Raw genomic sequence first — 12,236 nt, 5'->3', positions numbered from 1 at the left:
AGGGCTGCCAAACTGGTCTTCAAAGGCAGAGAAGGACATCTGGAGCACCCAGCAACACCCCCACATCCTGCAACCCCAGACAGCTAGGTGCCCCCTTGATTAGATTAGGAGAGGGCAGGAGAGGGGTGTGTTTATGATTTTTAGCCACACCAGTGGGTGGGCTCAGCCAGATCTCTCCTCTAAAAATCAGATTCATCCATTTTGGATTTTTAGAGACTGTTGCCTTCTGGGATGGATTTTTGCCACACTTCCCAGGAAGTGGTCATCACAGGGGGACGACCCTGTCCCTGATTGGAGGACCAGGGCCCCCCTGCTTTTCACCCAGGAGCAAGGATAAAACTGGCAGACCTGCACCCACGCCTCAGATCCCCACCAAATTTCAAGAAGAAAGAACTACAAGGAGAAGAAGGACTGCCCTGCTGGACCCCTGGCCTGCACCTGGACCCTGCACTCAGAAAGACTGCACCAGCTGCACACTTGGGCTTCACCACAAGAAGGACTTTGCCTGGCTTCCACTGGTTCAAGGAGGGACTCCCTGTTTGCTACAGGTGAAAAATTGCTAACCAGAGTCCCCTGCACCAACTCCTGAAAAAGTGACCAGCTGACCACTGTCCAGTGGCCAAAAAGGAGTTTGCGCCAGGTGCATTCTGGGAGTTGAAGTCCGCACTTCCCAAGGACCATCACAGAACTTCTGGACCCTTGGGGTGAGCTGTGGACCCCAAAAGAACCTTAAAAGAACATCTGGGTGAAGCCCCAGAAGTTTGGAAAAGATTGGAGAAATTTTGGAAAAAAGCTCCATAAAGTGACCGACCCGACGCGGAAATTCTAGCCGGCTTGCCTCAACCGCGACCCGGCCTGACTTCGTGGTTCGTCCCGGTAAAGAAAAACATCCGAAAAAGAGACTAAGTCCGAACGTAAAAAGTTGACCGGGACCTTCCAGCCATCGTATCCGAGAAGGGCTCCACGGACGTCGGATCAAGATCCAGGTTTACCCCGGTCGAAGGATTTTCATCTCGAAAAAACGACTAAGTCCGAAGGTAAAAATCACCACCGAGGAAACCGACTTCGCGTATCCGGACAAGGGCTCCAGGAGGTCGGATCCAACTGGCAGGTTCGTCCCGGGGAAGAAAAACATCAAAAAAGAGACTAAGTCAGAAGGTAACTTTTTAACCGAGGCCTCCCGCGACTTGTAGCCGAGCAGGGCTCCATCGCGGTCGGCCTGAAATTTGACTTTGCCCCGGTCCTGGTGCAACCAGATGACCCGATTGGCGCTTTTTGTTTCTAAGCGCTAGAAAATAATAATACTTTAAAAATTCATATCTCCGGTTCCCCTGAAACGATTTTAATCGTTTTTGTGTCATTTTAAAGATAAAAATATAAGCTATTTTTATAAATTGGTTTTGGATTTTTAAACTGTTTCCTGTGTTTTATTTAATTACTGTTTTGTGATATTTGAATGCTTTACACTTTGTCTCCTAAGTTAAGCCTTGACGCTCGATGCCAAGCTACCAAGGGTAGAGCTGGGATTAATTTACTGAGACCTAACTGTACTTTTGTGGAGGTTTGTGGCTTGTTGCTAGGTGTAGGTACCTACCTGCCCTACCAATAACCCATTTTCCAACAACAATTAACTAAAATCTCAAATATGAACACCATGAAATATAATAATCACTAGAAGGGGGGACAGGCATTGGCAAAACCAACAAGTCTAACGTTTGCAAGCTTGCAATATTTATTTTTGCAAACATAAAATGGAGCATTGCAAGAATAAATGGAAAAGATATGTAATGAAACCAGAAATTGCCCTACCAGGTCTGTGAACTTTACTTTTTGGGTAGATGTGCACATGTGCAACTGCAAAATACTGTCAATCACGGTGAAGGCAGCCAATGGCTGAACAGGGCTGATCGAGTGTCCCATGCTGCAGGCTGTGGTGAGTGGAAGCAAAATATGAATGGCATTTGAACAGACCAATATATGAAGCTGATTGAAAGATTACCTATGTGTTTATATGTATACATTTCTATTATGAATTTCTTCCGAAAACATGAGGCTGGGAAAACTGCATAAACCGTCTATAGGCCAGACCCAACATGCACGTTGGTGTTAAGTGTGGGAGAGGAGAAAGGTGCGATGCAGGGAGACTACAGAGAAAATTACATCACAGCTAGAGACTCACTCTGACAACACAACCACTTAAGCATCTCCAGTGTATTTGAATGGTCTTAGGGACATGTTTAGGAATTAATGCATTTAATCCACATCTACTTGAATGCTACAGGAAGCCTCTAAAATATTAGCCCAGGTTCTTCCACACGTGCTCTTATTTAAAGAAAGTTGTGTTTTCCAGTAACAGACCATCCCACGCGCCTTGCAGAGTGAGCCAAGTGCTGGGGATCCACAGGCTAGACGAGCGACCTTCTGACGCGCATCATATTATTCTACAGAACGTTTCTTTTTTATTCATGGTGAGCAACTTTATTAAAAACTGACACCAGGCGATAGGTTTTAAACGTCAATTTTCTACAACTTCTAATGTAAAGGAATGCAAACGCTGTGGTGGGAGACTGGCTTCTATAAATACGTTAATAACCATTTCTTCAGTAATTAAAGGATTAAGGTGACTACCTTGACCTGGCCAGACTAGTAAGAAGCAAAAGTGCACACGTCACTTTTAAAAGCTCATGTAAACAGGCCCACATCCTCTTTCCTCTTTGCATGACTCACAAGCTTCTAGTGCAGGGAGTTCCACCTTGGGAGCACTGTGCTTTGTACTGCTGTATGTAACCCTGGTCATCAGCCTATCACGGCCAAGGGCGTAGCTTGGTCAGTAAGACTGGTGGTGGGTGGGATGAGCTTCACACGTTCTAACAACCAGGCTGGCGCATAATGTTAAAATACATCACGTGAAAAGCAGGGAGCATGAGAGGAGCTCAAGGGCCGGTGGAAGGGGAGAGGAGTGTGGATTGGTAGGATACTAAGGGAGAGAAAACATTTTTTAAATAATTAACATTTTTAGGACTTTCAAAACAGAGAGGAGAGTTTGTCTGCGTTTTTGTCTTCGTGTACGTAAACATCCCTGATGAAATCTAACAGACAACTCACCATACCAGACTGGCAGCCCCTCTACCCACATATTTATCAGAAAATAATATGTACCTGGTCATGGCCAACCTCTTATCTTTAGAGGACTGGGACTATTAAACACTGATTCCAGCAGCACGGAAACAAAACTGCACCTCTTCGAGCCACAGTTAGCCTGTCACAAGACTGGCACATCTTGACCCTTAAACAATAAAATCTTTAAAACTGTATCCACAAGGGATTATGAGGTATCAGTCACCCTTTTTACCCAAAACCAAGGTGAGTTTATACTGGATTGCTTCCACCAGGGTGGAGATCCTCAAAAGAGCACTTGGTGCTGTTTGAGACTCCTTCGCGAGAAAGGACATAAAAATGCCTGTGAACACGTTGCTATATGCCACAACCACAGACACCACTGTCATTCCATTAAAATGTATATAGAAGGCTTTGACCACTGGGCTATAGGTAACTTCCCTGGGGTTACTAGTGCCCAGTGTGGCCTTTCCTTGTGTACGTACAAAGTTGCTGTAACAATCCACCACTTGTAAATCTTCGGGCCTCAGTATTCGGCTTTTGCTCTTATTGAATTTCACTCAGGCTTCATTTACAGACCATCAGATCTGGTAAGCAGGAGGCACCTTTCTGAACCACTGAATACATGTATTTTACCACAAAATCAGGGTCACCAGGAAAACAAAGTTATGTTGCTTTTTGTGTGAATATTAATTTGCAGGACTTGCAACATAAATCTCCATCTCTTGCATAATTTTCGGATTGTGGCAAATATTTTCTTTACAGCTCAATAAACAAAATACCCGTTCAGTTAGTGTAGTGCTGCCTGACACTTTATAACAGTTTACTGGTCACCTTTCAGTTGCTCATTGATGAATTCAGACATTTAAACAGTTAAGAATGTTGCAGGATAGTGCAAATATCCCCAACTGTTGGACTGTAAGTATGACGTTTATCTGCAGGAGGAAACACAAATCTTGATACTTAAATGCAATTCAGGTTTAAAGGAGGATTCATTGTTTCCCATGAAAACAACTTATTTCACTTGCATCTCAGTTCCATTTCTCAGAGCATAAATTCTGCCTCATATGAAGAAGTTTTCTATTATAGGACTCTCTGCATTTTCTATAGCTCAATGATCTCTTTTCTATCAATGTGTACAAACTGCAAAATAGCAAGATAATGATGTGGTGCAATATGTTGGATAATACATTTGCCATTAATTGCAAAGTAAGTTATTTATCTTCCCTCAACCCATAATTTACTTTTACAACACAAATTGGTATTCTAGTTCCATATACCACTACAGGCAAGAGTAGAATTCACAGTAAAACGTACAATATTTAAATAATTGAGCGTAGGTATGACAGGCCAAGTGATATTTCACCAAGGTTATATCAAACAGCTGGGAAACGTAAGGGAAGGAGCAAATACCAAACCACAGGGCAATTTAAGAAACAGAATATCATCTTCTCACCACCCCAAGACAGACGGTTCAAGACATACATATGGGTGTATCCACAGCACCAGTAACTCCCAGATTTAAGAATCCTGGTGCTAAGTATGTTGCAGGTTAGCTTGGTGTTCACAATAAAAAGCACTGCCACAGGAATTAATTAATTCTGAGGCTGCCACGTAGGGTAGGACTGAAAGAGAAAATAGGCCCAGGCACCAAATTAAAAGTGCTCCACATTGGCTACTTAAAAATAGCTAGAAAGTGACCCACGTTTGCAAATCAGGGCAGTTTTAAACTTGTAAAGACGAACTGTGTAGTTGTATTGCAAGGTATGGGAGACTGCATGTATTTGTGCTTGCTTCAGGCAATGTTTCTGGTAATCACTCATATCAACAGCAAAACCAATAGGCCCACAGACAACCGAAACAATACAGTGAATGCAATGATCTGTCAAAACAGCCCTTTAGGCATTGACAGGTTGCTCTTTCGGACAGTCCGACTCTGTCGTTACGTTTTCATCGTAGTTATGGATTTAACGAAGTTGACACATAATCCAAGATCAGAAACCTAAATTACAGATTTCACCTAAAACAAATTTAGCTTCTAGCTCAAACTAATCAACAGATATTTTTTTTAAGAAGTCACCCCATATAGTGCGTGGCAGAGGCAGCTTCTTTACAAAGTTTAATTTGTAACCTTTCATCTGCTGGTGGTATTAATGAGGTGAAACTTTTGCCCACAGAATATTGCGTCTTGAAATGGCAAATTAGCAAAATTATGCTGCTATATAATTTACCAAATTATAGTGCATAATTTACCTTTCCTTGCTTCATAATTTAGTCATCCACTGTCACATAATCCCACTGCCCTAGCAACAAGTCAACATAAAATAGCCCCCGGTGCTCCTGGAGGCCAAGACATGCGTTTCTTGCCTGGGCCTTTATCCTGGCCTAGCTACGGGTGTTACCAGCTCCCGCCAAGTGCAGCGCGGCCGCGTGACAACTTTCCACAGTCAAGAGACGCTCGGAGGATGCAATCTGCAGCCATCAGCGACAGCTGTAATAAAAGCACCGTTTAAAGAGGAGGGACAAGTTAAGTGGTGTTCCAAGGATACGCCACTTGGTGGGCAGCCTGCAGCTGCATTGACTCATATCACCACAGGGGGGCGGGGGGCTGCACACAGTCACATACCACAGGCTTTCCAAGATGCAAATGCCCTCGTGCAACACAGGGCGCGCCTGACCTACACGTCGATACAACTAAAATTTACTACACAGCAGTGCCAATCGCAAGCTACCACCCTTCCAATGCCATCGAGAAGCGTCGTGTCAAATGATATCTCAATCCAATGTTGCTGGTTGATTTCCGTGCCAAGCCCACTGGCTGTCTTCCATACTGTGTCGTCTGCCAAGAGACATTCCCGAGCTGAACAAACAAGTAGCATTGAATAAGTAAAAAATAAAAATCATACTTTTGGAGCACATGTACTGAGTGTCGGTTAAAAAAAATTAAAAAAAAAAAAAAAAAAAAAAAAATACACATTTGAGTGTTGGTTGTGGAAAATGTGTTTCTAACCTCCCGCTGTTACAACTACAGAAGGAACGTGAGGCGTCCTGGTGAAAACATGACCAGCCACGAGGCGGGAGGCCGCACGTCCTGCAGGCATCTACAGCGCCCTCCGTGCAGTAACAACGGCCACGCGTGTAAGGATGAGCGGGAGCGAGGTTTAAATAGAAACACAAAATCGCACAGTCAAAGAAAGAGAAGGTTCACTTTCCCAACGGCTCCTGGGAAAAAGCACAATTTGCCTGAGCTTTAAAATGGCTCTGCCTCACTGAGGTGACTCCACTGGTTTCCCACCAAACAACAGCTCGAGCTGGAGACCTTAGGCCTTAATACAGCACATAGATCATGAGGGAGCAGCCTCCTACCGCTCCAACCTGTTGATGCAACATCAACAGACTAGGCGTCAGAAGTTGGCCACCTAAAACGCACACCCCCAGATACCACCTAAGTGATTTGTGGGCAGAAATCTGTGCGTACTGGAACATGCGTCCTCTGCCCTTTCACTTTGAAACAAAGTAAGAGAATTGAGAAAAACGTGAAATGTACCTGTTCCTAGAGACTTTTGAAGTGCATCAAAGTTGAATGTTCGACAATGAGGCGGTCTTTTCACGGAACATGCATGTTTCCGACAACTTCCCTTCACCGCTCCTATGCAAAACACTGCAAAGCATCCTCTGTACAGCAGAACGTTTTACATATATATAAAATAAATTCAAATATTGTGCAATAAACAAGGAACCAGTCTGCATGTTTTAACTGCTACATGTGAGGAAGTGCGTTTGATGCAGAGATGAACCAATTGAAAACAATTAAACCAATCAAATTAATAGGATCTTAGTGCTGTGTCGCAGGTGTCAACATCAGGACTGTACTAATTAGTAAAATAACTGTGTACTTCCGTGTAATAAACAAAGATTACTGGACTTGGAGAGGGTGTCCTTTTGTCTCCTTGTGGCATTGACAGGAGACTTGGTCAGTAAATTGAGTAAGGGCCAATAACAAAAATAATTGACTGGAACCTGTTTATTACCATTGCATTGGGTTACCATGTGAATTGATGATACAGATAATTTTAAAGGATGCCATGGATGGGCTACTTGGTCTGACAAAGAAGCTTCCTTTCAGAGGAGCTGCAGTCTGTGTGTTTACATTTTAACCACGTTGTTGGTGCACACAAGGGCCCCTCCCGTCCCTTGGGCTCCAGTTGCTGATGCAACATCTTAAGTACATACAGTGATCTCACACCAGACTCTTGCTTTCCCTGCATTCTCACTTCTAACTTTACATAATTGCTCAACAGTAAAACCCCTTTCTGTAAAGGGCATGGAACAATAAAAACTAGGCCTCTGGGGCTGCAGCTACAGTTGTCCACAAATACAGAGGTAAAGAGCCCGAGCAACATCTGTTTGTGTGTGGAGGGAAACCTGTGAAAATCAGTACATGAATGTAAATTGCATAGCATTTTAGGGACCATTATCTTTCCCTAACAGGCCACTGCCTCAACTCTTTTCCGAGACGGTGTAAACTCGATTGATAGCTACCCAGGTGAGGAGAGTTAACAAGAGAACAAAACATTACATTTATTTTCCAATGATTTGTTGGCGAATGTGGAGAGATATTTCTGTCGCGACTGGGAGGGGGAGTGAACATCAGAGTCATTCAAAGTGCACCAGACCATTAAACGATCTACCCACCAGAGTTATACATCTCATATATTGCCACTCCCCAACCCGCAGCAAACCGTAGGTTTACACTTAACACTTGTGAATTTCCCACCGTTCCTCCTTTATGTGTGGTCGTGTGGGATGCCCGGAGGGTGGACAATCCGCGTGCATGAATGCCTTAGAAATCTGCACAACAACTTCATTTTTTCATAACCAACCCCATTTTCCTCTCTACGGGGGATTATCGTCCTCGTGGACAAATCCTTACTCCTAAATAGCTCGATAACATGGGCTTGTTGGGGTCTGTTTCACACCAGCGTCATCACTTACGTCAGCCTTTTTCACACCGGGTGCAAGTGCCAAGAACGTGTGGGAACCACCACCCAGAAGGTTTAGGAATACCCACACAACTGGAGCTGTGCCGACCTTCATCAATCCGCACAATGTGGCGTATGTTTATCGCTTCAGCTTAAATGTCTGACGAGTGTGCGCATCCTTTAACCCTGGGGAGGGCCGCAGATGTCACACACCGGCTGCTTAACCCGACTAAAAGCAGCTTCGGCCCAGACTAACGCTCTCGGGCCCAAGGCCTGGGCTCGCACGGGAGCAGACCCCTCGCTTCTCCATCCCTAGAGCCCCTCGCTCTCACCGAGACACAGCTGGCGAGAGGGCCGGTGACCGGGGTGAAGGGCCACTGCTGATTGGGAAGATGTGAAACACAAAAGCATAGCACGTGAATAATACTATAACACAAAAGCAGACTCGCCTCACTCGCGGGTGCAGTCGGGAGAGGAGTGACTGCCCAGGAGTACGAGGTGAACCGCGCCACTTCCGGTGCCTGCTGACCCGACAGCGCTGCGCACAACTGGAAACCGCGAATATAAAAGTTAACACACTTTGATTCATCCAAAGGCGCTTCGAGACTGAGTTGAAGGTCCCTTCACTATCAGGGGCGTAGCTTCCTTTGGTGCAGCAGGTGCAGAGGCACCGGGGACACGAGGGGCCTACTAAACCCTGATTATTGATTCATCTCAGAGTTTAAACTGCAGCCAGGGGCGGCATTTCCTTCCTTGCACCAGGGCCCATGTCCCACTGGTTACGCCAGTGGTCGCTAGCATTTAGCCCTTTCATAAAGCACATATAACAATAAATTAGGCCCACGATTAAAAATACGCCAAAACACATTTCGTGGGTGGTGGTTTGGAGGGTGTTAAGATATGTCTTCAAAGGGGAGCAGCGCATTTAGAATTAAAGCTACTGCAGCAATCTTGCATTTCACTACAATAATATTACGTGATTGACTAATGCTGTTCGATTTGGGCCTTTTGAATTTAGTAGCTCGTGGCTTTTAAATGCAACTTGATATTTTTTTTTTCTAATGAGTGGAGTCTCACTTTTTGATAGTGTTTTATTGTTTTTGGACGTGTTTTTTTATCTGGTAATTAACGGCATTATTACTTCTGGTGATTTATGACTTTCTTTCACTTGGCTTCCATTTATATTGATAGTGAATGTTACTTGTTAATGAACTGTGGTTTCCCACAGGCAGTGACTTAGAGTTCGATTTACGTTTTACTCCATTACTGTTTATACTTTAAGGCACGTAGTAGTCTGTGTTGGCTGGTTGCTGTCCATTGCCATTTATATTGTATTCATCTATTTGCTGGGTTCAGCTTTCACTTTTTAGCAGAGTCGCTCTGTCGTTATTAACTCTTGGTGCTGTCCTGCAATGTTAAGTGTTGGCATAAGACTGAAAGGATGGAACTGTTTAAGAATGTGGTTGTTGCGAGTGTGTTCGCGTGAAGAAGTGCAGCAACGGCGAAAAAGGAACCGGGAGGAAAAACGCGTAGGTAAAAAGGGAGGGAAAAAAAAAAAAAAAAACAGGAGAGTGGGTGCAGCGTCAGACGCAGGCAGCTCCTGCAGGGACAGTAAACAAGTTATCACCGAGTTTGCATGCTTTATATTTCCCGCAGTGCACGTGTCGTTGTCAGATGCAACCACCCATGAGTCTGTCTCGCCTGACACGGTTAGATAACGAAAGTGTAAGTGAGATTACTAAGGGAGCTTCCGAGTGTCATTATGTCACTTGGCACAGAGGCCGAGCTTATTTGATGTCACGTGGACGCGCCGTTGGGGAACATATTGACAACATGAGAGAAGAGGTGGGGGTTCTCCCATGCAACACCTCCCTCACCTCCTGTAAAAAATAATGCTTAGCTCGTGAACACCTTAAGAGCCGGGAGGAAGGAGTTCATTTTTATTACGCTGGGATGAATAGTGAATTTCATTATTATTTTTTCACTAAGTACAGGCTGCTCCTGGCAATTCACAGAGAAGAACTGTCCCTCCACTCTCTCGACGAGTCAAGCACACATGGCGGCGGCACATGCAGGTCACGAGTCCGAAGCCGGCAGGGCCAGCTCGACCGTTCATCCTTTCAGTGTCGATCAAAAGCGGACCACTACATTATGCAATGGTACACCTTTTATGTAAAGCGCTTCGAGTCGGAAAAATAACCCACGAAAGCATGATATACAAATAGTCATGTATTTACCAAAACTTAGTGATTTTAATGAGGAACCGGCGTGCAGACGAAACCCGAGTCAAAGCCTGCATCTAGAAGGTTCTTGGCATGTACTAGTATAGCAGGTCGAGGGTTACCATCAAATTCAGTCTCTAAACGAGAATACCAAATACATATTAGCCTCAGAGAGACAGATATATTTGGCGCAACAGCCCAGACTTAGCAAGTGCATGAATGCTTTGAAAACCAGGGGACAAATGTGTATTTAAAGGGAACTTATTGTGCGCATACTGGGGGGGAATATTCTTGGCAGTACAATGAAAGCTATGTTGAGAGGGGGGGGGGATGTGTAGGGGCAACAGTTACTTTATTACATGGGTGTCTTTCGGACCACGTTCTGCCTTCGCGACGAATCGAGTGGAATAATAATGAGCTGGAATACATGCTATAGTGCTATACAATGCCGAGAGTACGCTGTCTCCCTGACGAATCTACTAGGGTAACAGGGGAGCTACCAGACATGCTGTACCATGCTGAGGGTACCCTGCCTACTGACGAATGGGGTAATTGGTGAACTTCCACATATGCTGCTCCATGCCGTGGGTTCCCCGCCTCCGTGAGGGGTTCAATGGGGTATAATGGCGCATTACTACATGCTACACAACACCGAGGGCACCTTGCCTACAGGAGTAGTCTAATGGAGCGACAGTGCCCGCTGTAGTACTTTATACCGTGCTGAGTTTACCCTCCATTATGTTTAGAGATACCGAGGGGTACAATGGTGTGGCGGGTGCTGGTGGTACAGTGTATGTGACAGCATGCACGAGACTCCCCTAACCACGCATGGCACATGCCTCAGCTGGTCTTTCACCGCCCCTGCGAGAGAAGCACCATAGGAGGGAATGATGGGGCGCACGAGGAGGTACAGCTGGGATCTGGATCACATAGCTCGGCGGCACCCCTTACCTTGCTGACCACGTTCTGCACCAGGCCGGCCCGGATCTGGTACTGCCACTGGTGGCACCCGCAGTCCGCCCCCAGGTGCGGGTCCCCGGCGGGGGCGGGGCGCTCCCCCAGTGCGCGGCTCTGCTGGCTCAGGTTGTGCGAGGGGGGCAGCCCGGGGCCCCCGGTGGGCCCCAGCAGGCGGTGCCCCGTGTCGTTGCCCCGGCTGCCCAGGCACCAGTAGTCGGGTTGATCAAGCAGGAAGGAGTCGGAGAACTGGCTGAAGCCGATGAAGAGCATCGGGATCCAGGTGAGCAGCACCAAGCGCCTCGAGTAGGGCCCCAGGGCGCCCGCCACGGGCATCACCGAGCCGTCGAAGTCCAGCAGCAGCGGGCTGGGGGCCTCCCCCGCGGAGCCGCGCCGGGAGCCGGGCCCCGGGGATGCGGGCAGCGCCGAGCCGTTCTCCTCCAGCCGCGGGGGCTCGGCCCCTCTGCGCTCCGTGGCCATGCCGCCCCGCCGGCCGCTCACATGGAGGGAGGCCCGCTCTGCCGCAGGAGGACCCCCGCCTCCGCGCTGCGGCACCGGCCGACAACCAGTGCCCCCGGCGGCGGCTCAGCACAGCCCCTGGGAGCGGGGGGCCCGCATCGGCGCGGGGGAACTGGAGGGCTCGGTCACTGCGCCTGCGGCCACTGCTTGCACTGCACGGTGGGTTGGCACTGCTTGCACTGCACGGGGGTGTCACTGCGCCTGCAGCCACTGCTTGCACTGCACGGGGGGTTGGCACTGCTTGCACTGCACGGGGGTGTCACTGCCACTTCTTGCACTGCACGGGGGTGTCACTGCCACTTCTTGCACTGCACGGGGGTGTCACTGCCACTTCTTGCACTGCACGGGGGTGTCACTGCCACTGCTTGCACTGCACGGGCTGTCACTGCCACTGCTTGCACTGCACGGGCTGTCACTGCCACTGCTTGCACTGCACGGGGGT

General features: G+C 47.1%; 1 protein-coding gene across 1 annotated transcript in view; it reads right to left on the bottom strand.

The window, feature by feature from the left end:
* The window catches only part of SLC22A23 (solute carrier family 22 member 23), a 480,925-nt gene extending 469,039 nt beyond the window's left edge, over positions 1–11,886 (bottom strand). The window contains exon 1 of the mRNA XM_069217671.1: positions 11,273–11,886. Coding sequence (XP_069073772.1) covers positions 11,273–11,755 — 483 coding nt within the window. The 5' untranslated portion in view covers positions 11,756–11,886. The remainder of the gene's footprint in view (positions 1–11,272) is intronic.
* Positions 11,887–12,236: the final 350 nt, after the last annotated feature.

Source organism: Pleurodeles waltl, chromosome 2_1, assembly GCF_031143425.1.
Source record: "Pleurodeles waltl isolate 20211129_DDA chromosome 2_1, aPleWal1.hap1.20221129, whole genome shotgun sequence".
Classification (NCBI taxonomy): Eukaryota; Metazoa; Chordata; class Amphibia; order Caudata; family Salamandridae; genus Pleurodeles; species Pleurodeles waltl.
Note: the sequence above shows the minus strand (reverse complement) of the source record. Positions and strands in the feature narration are given on the sequence as shown.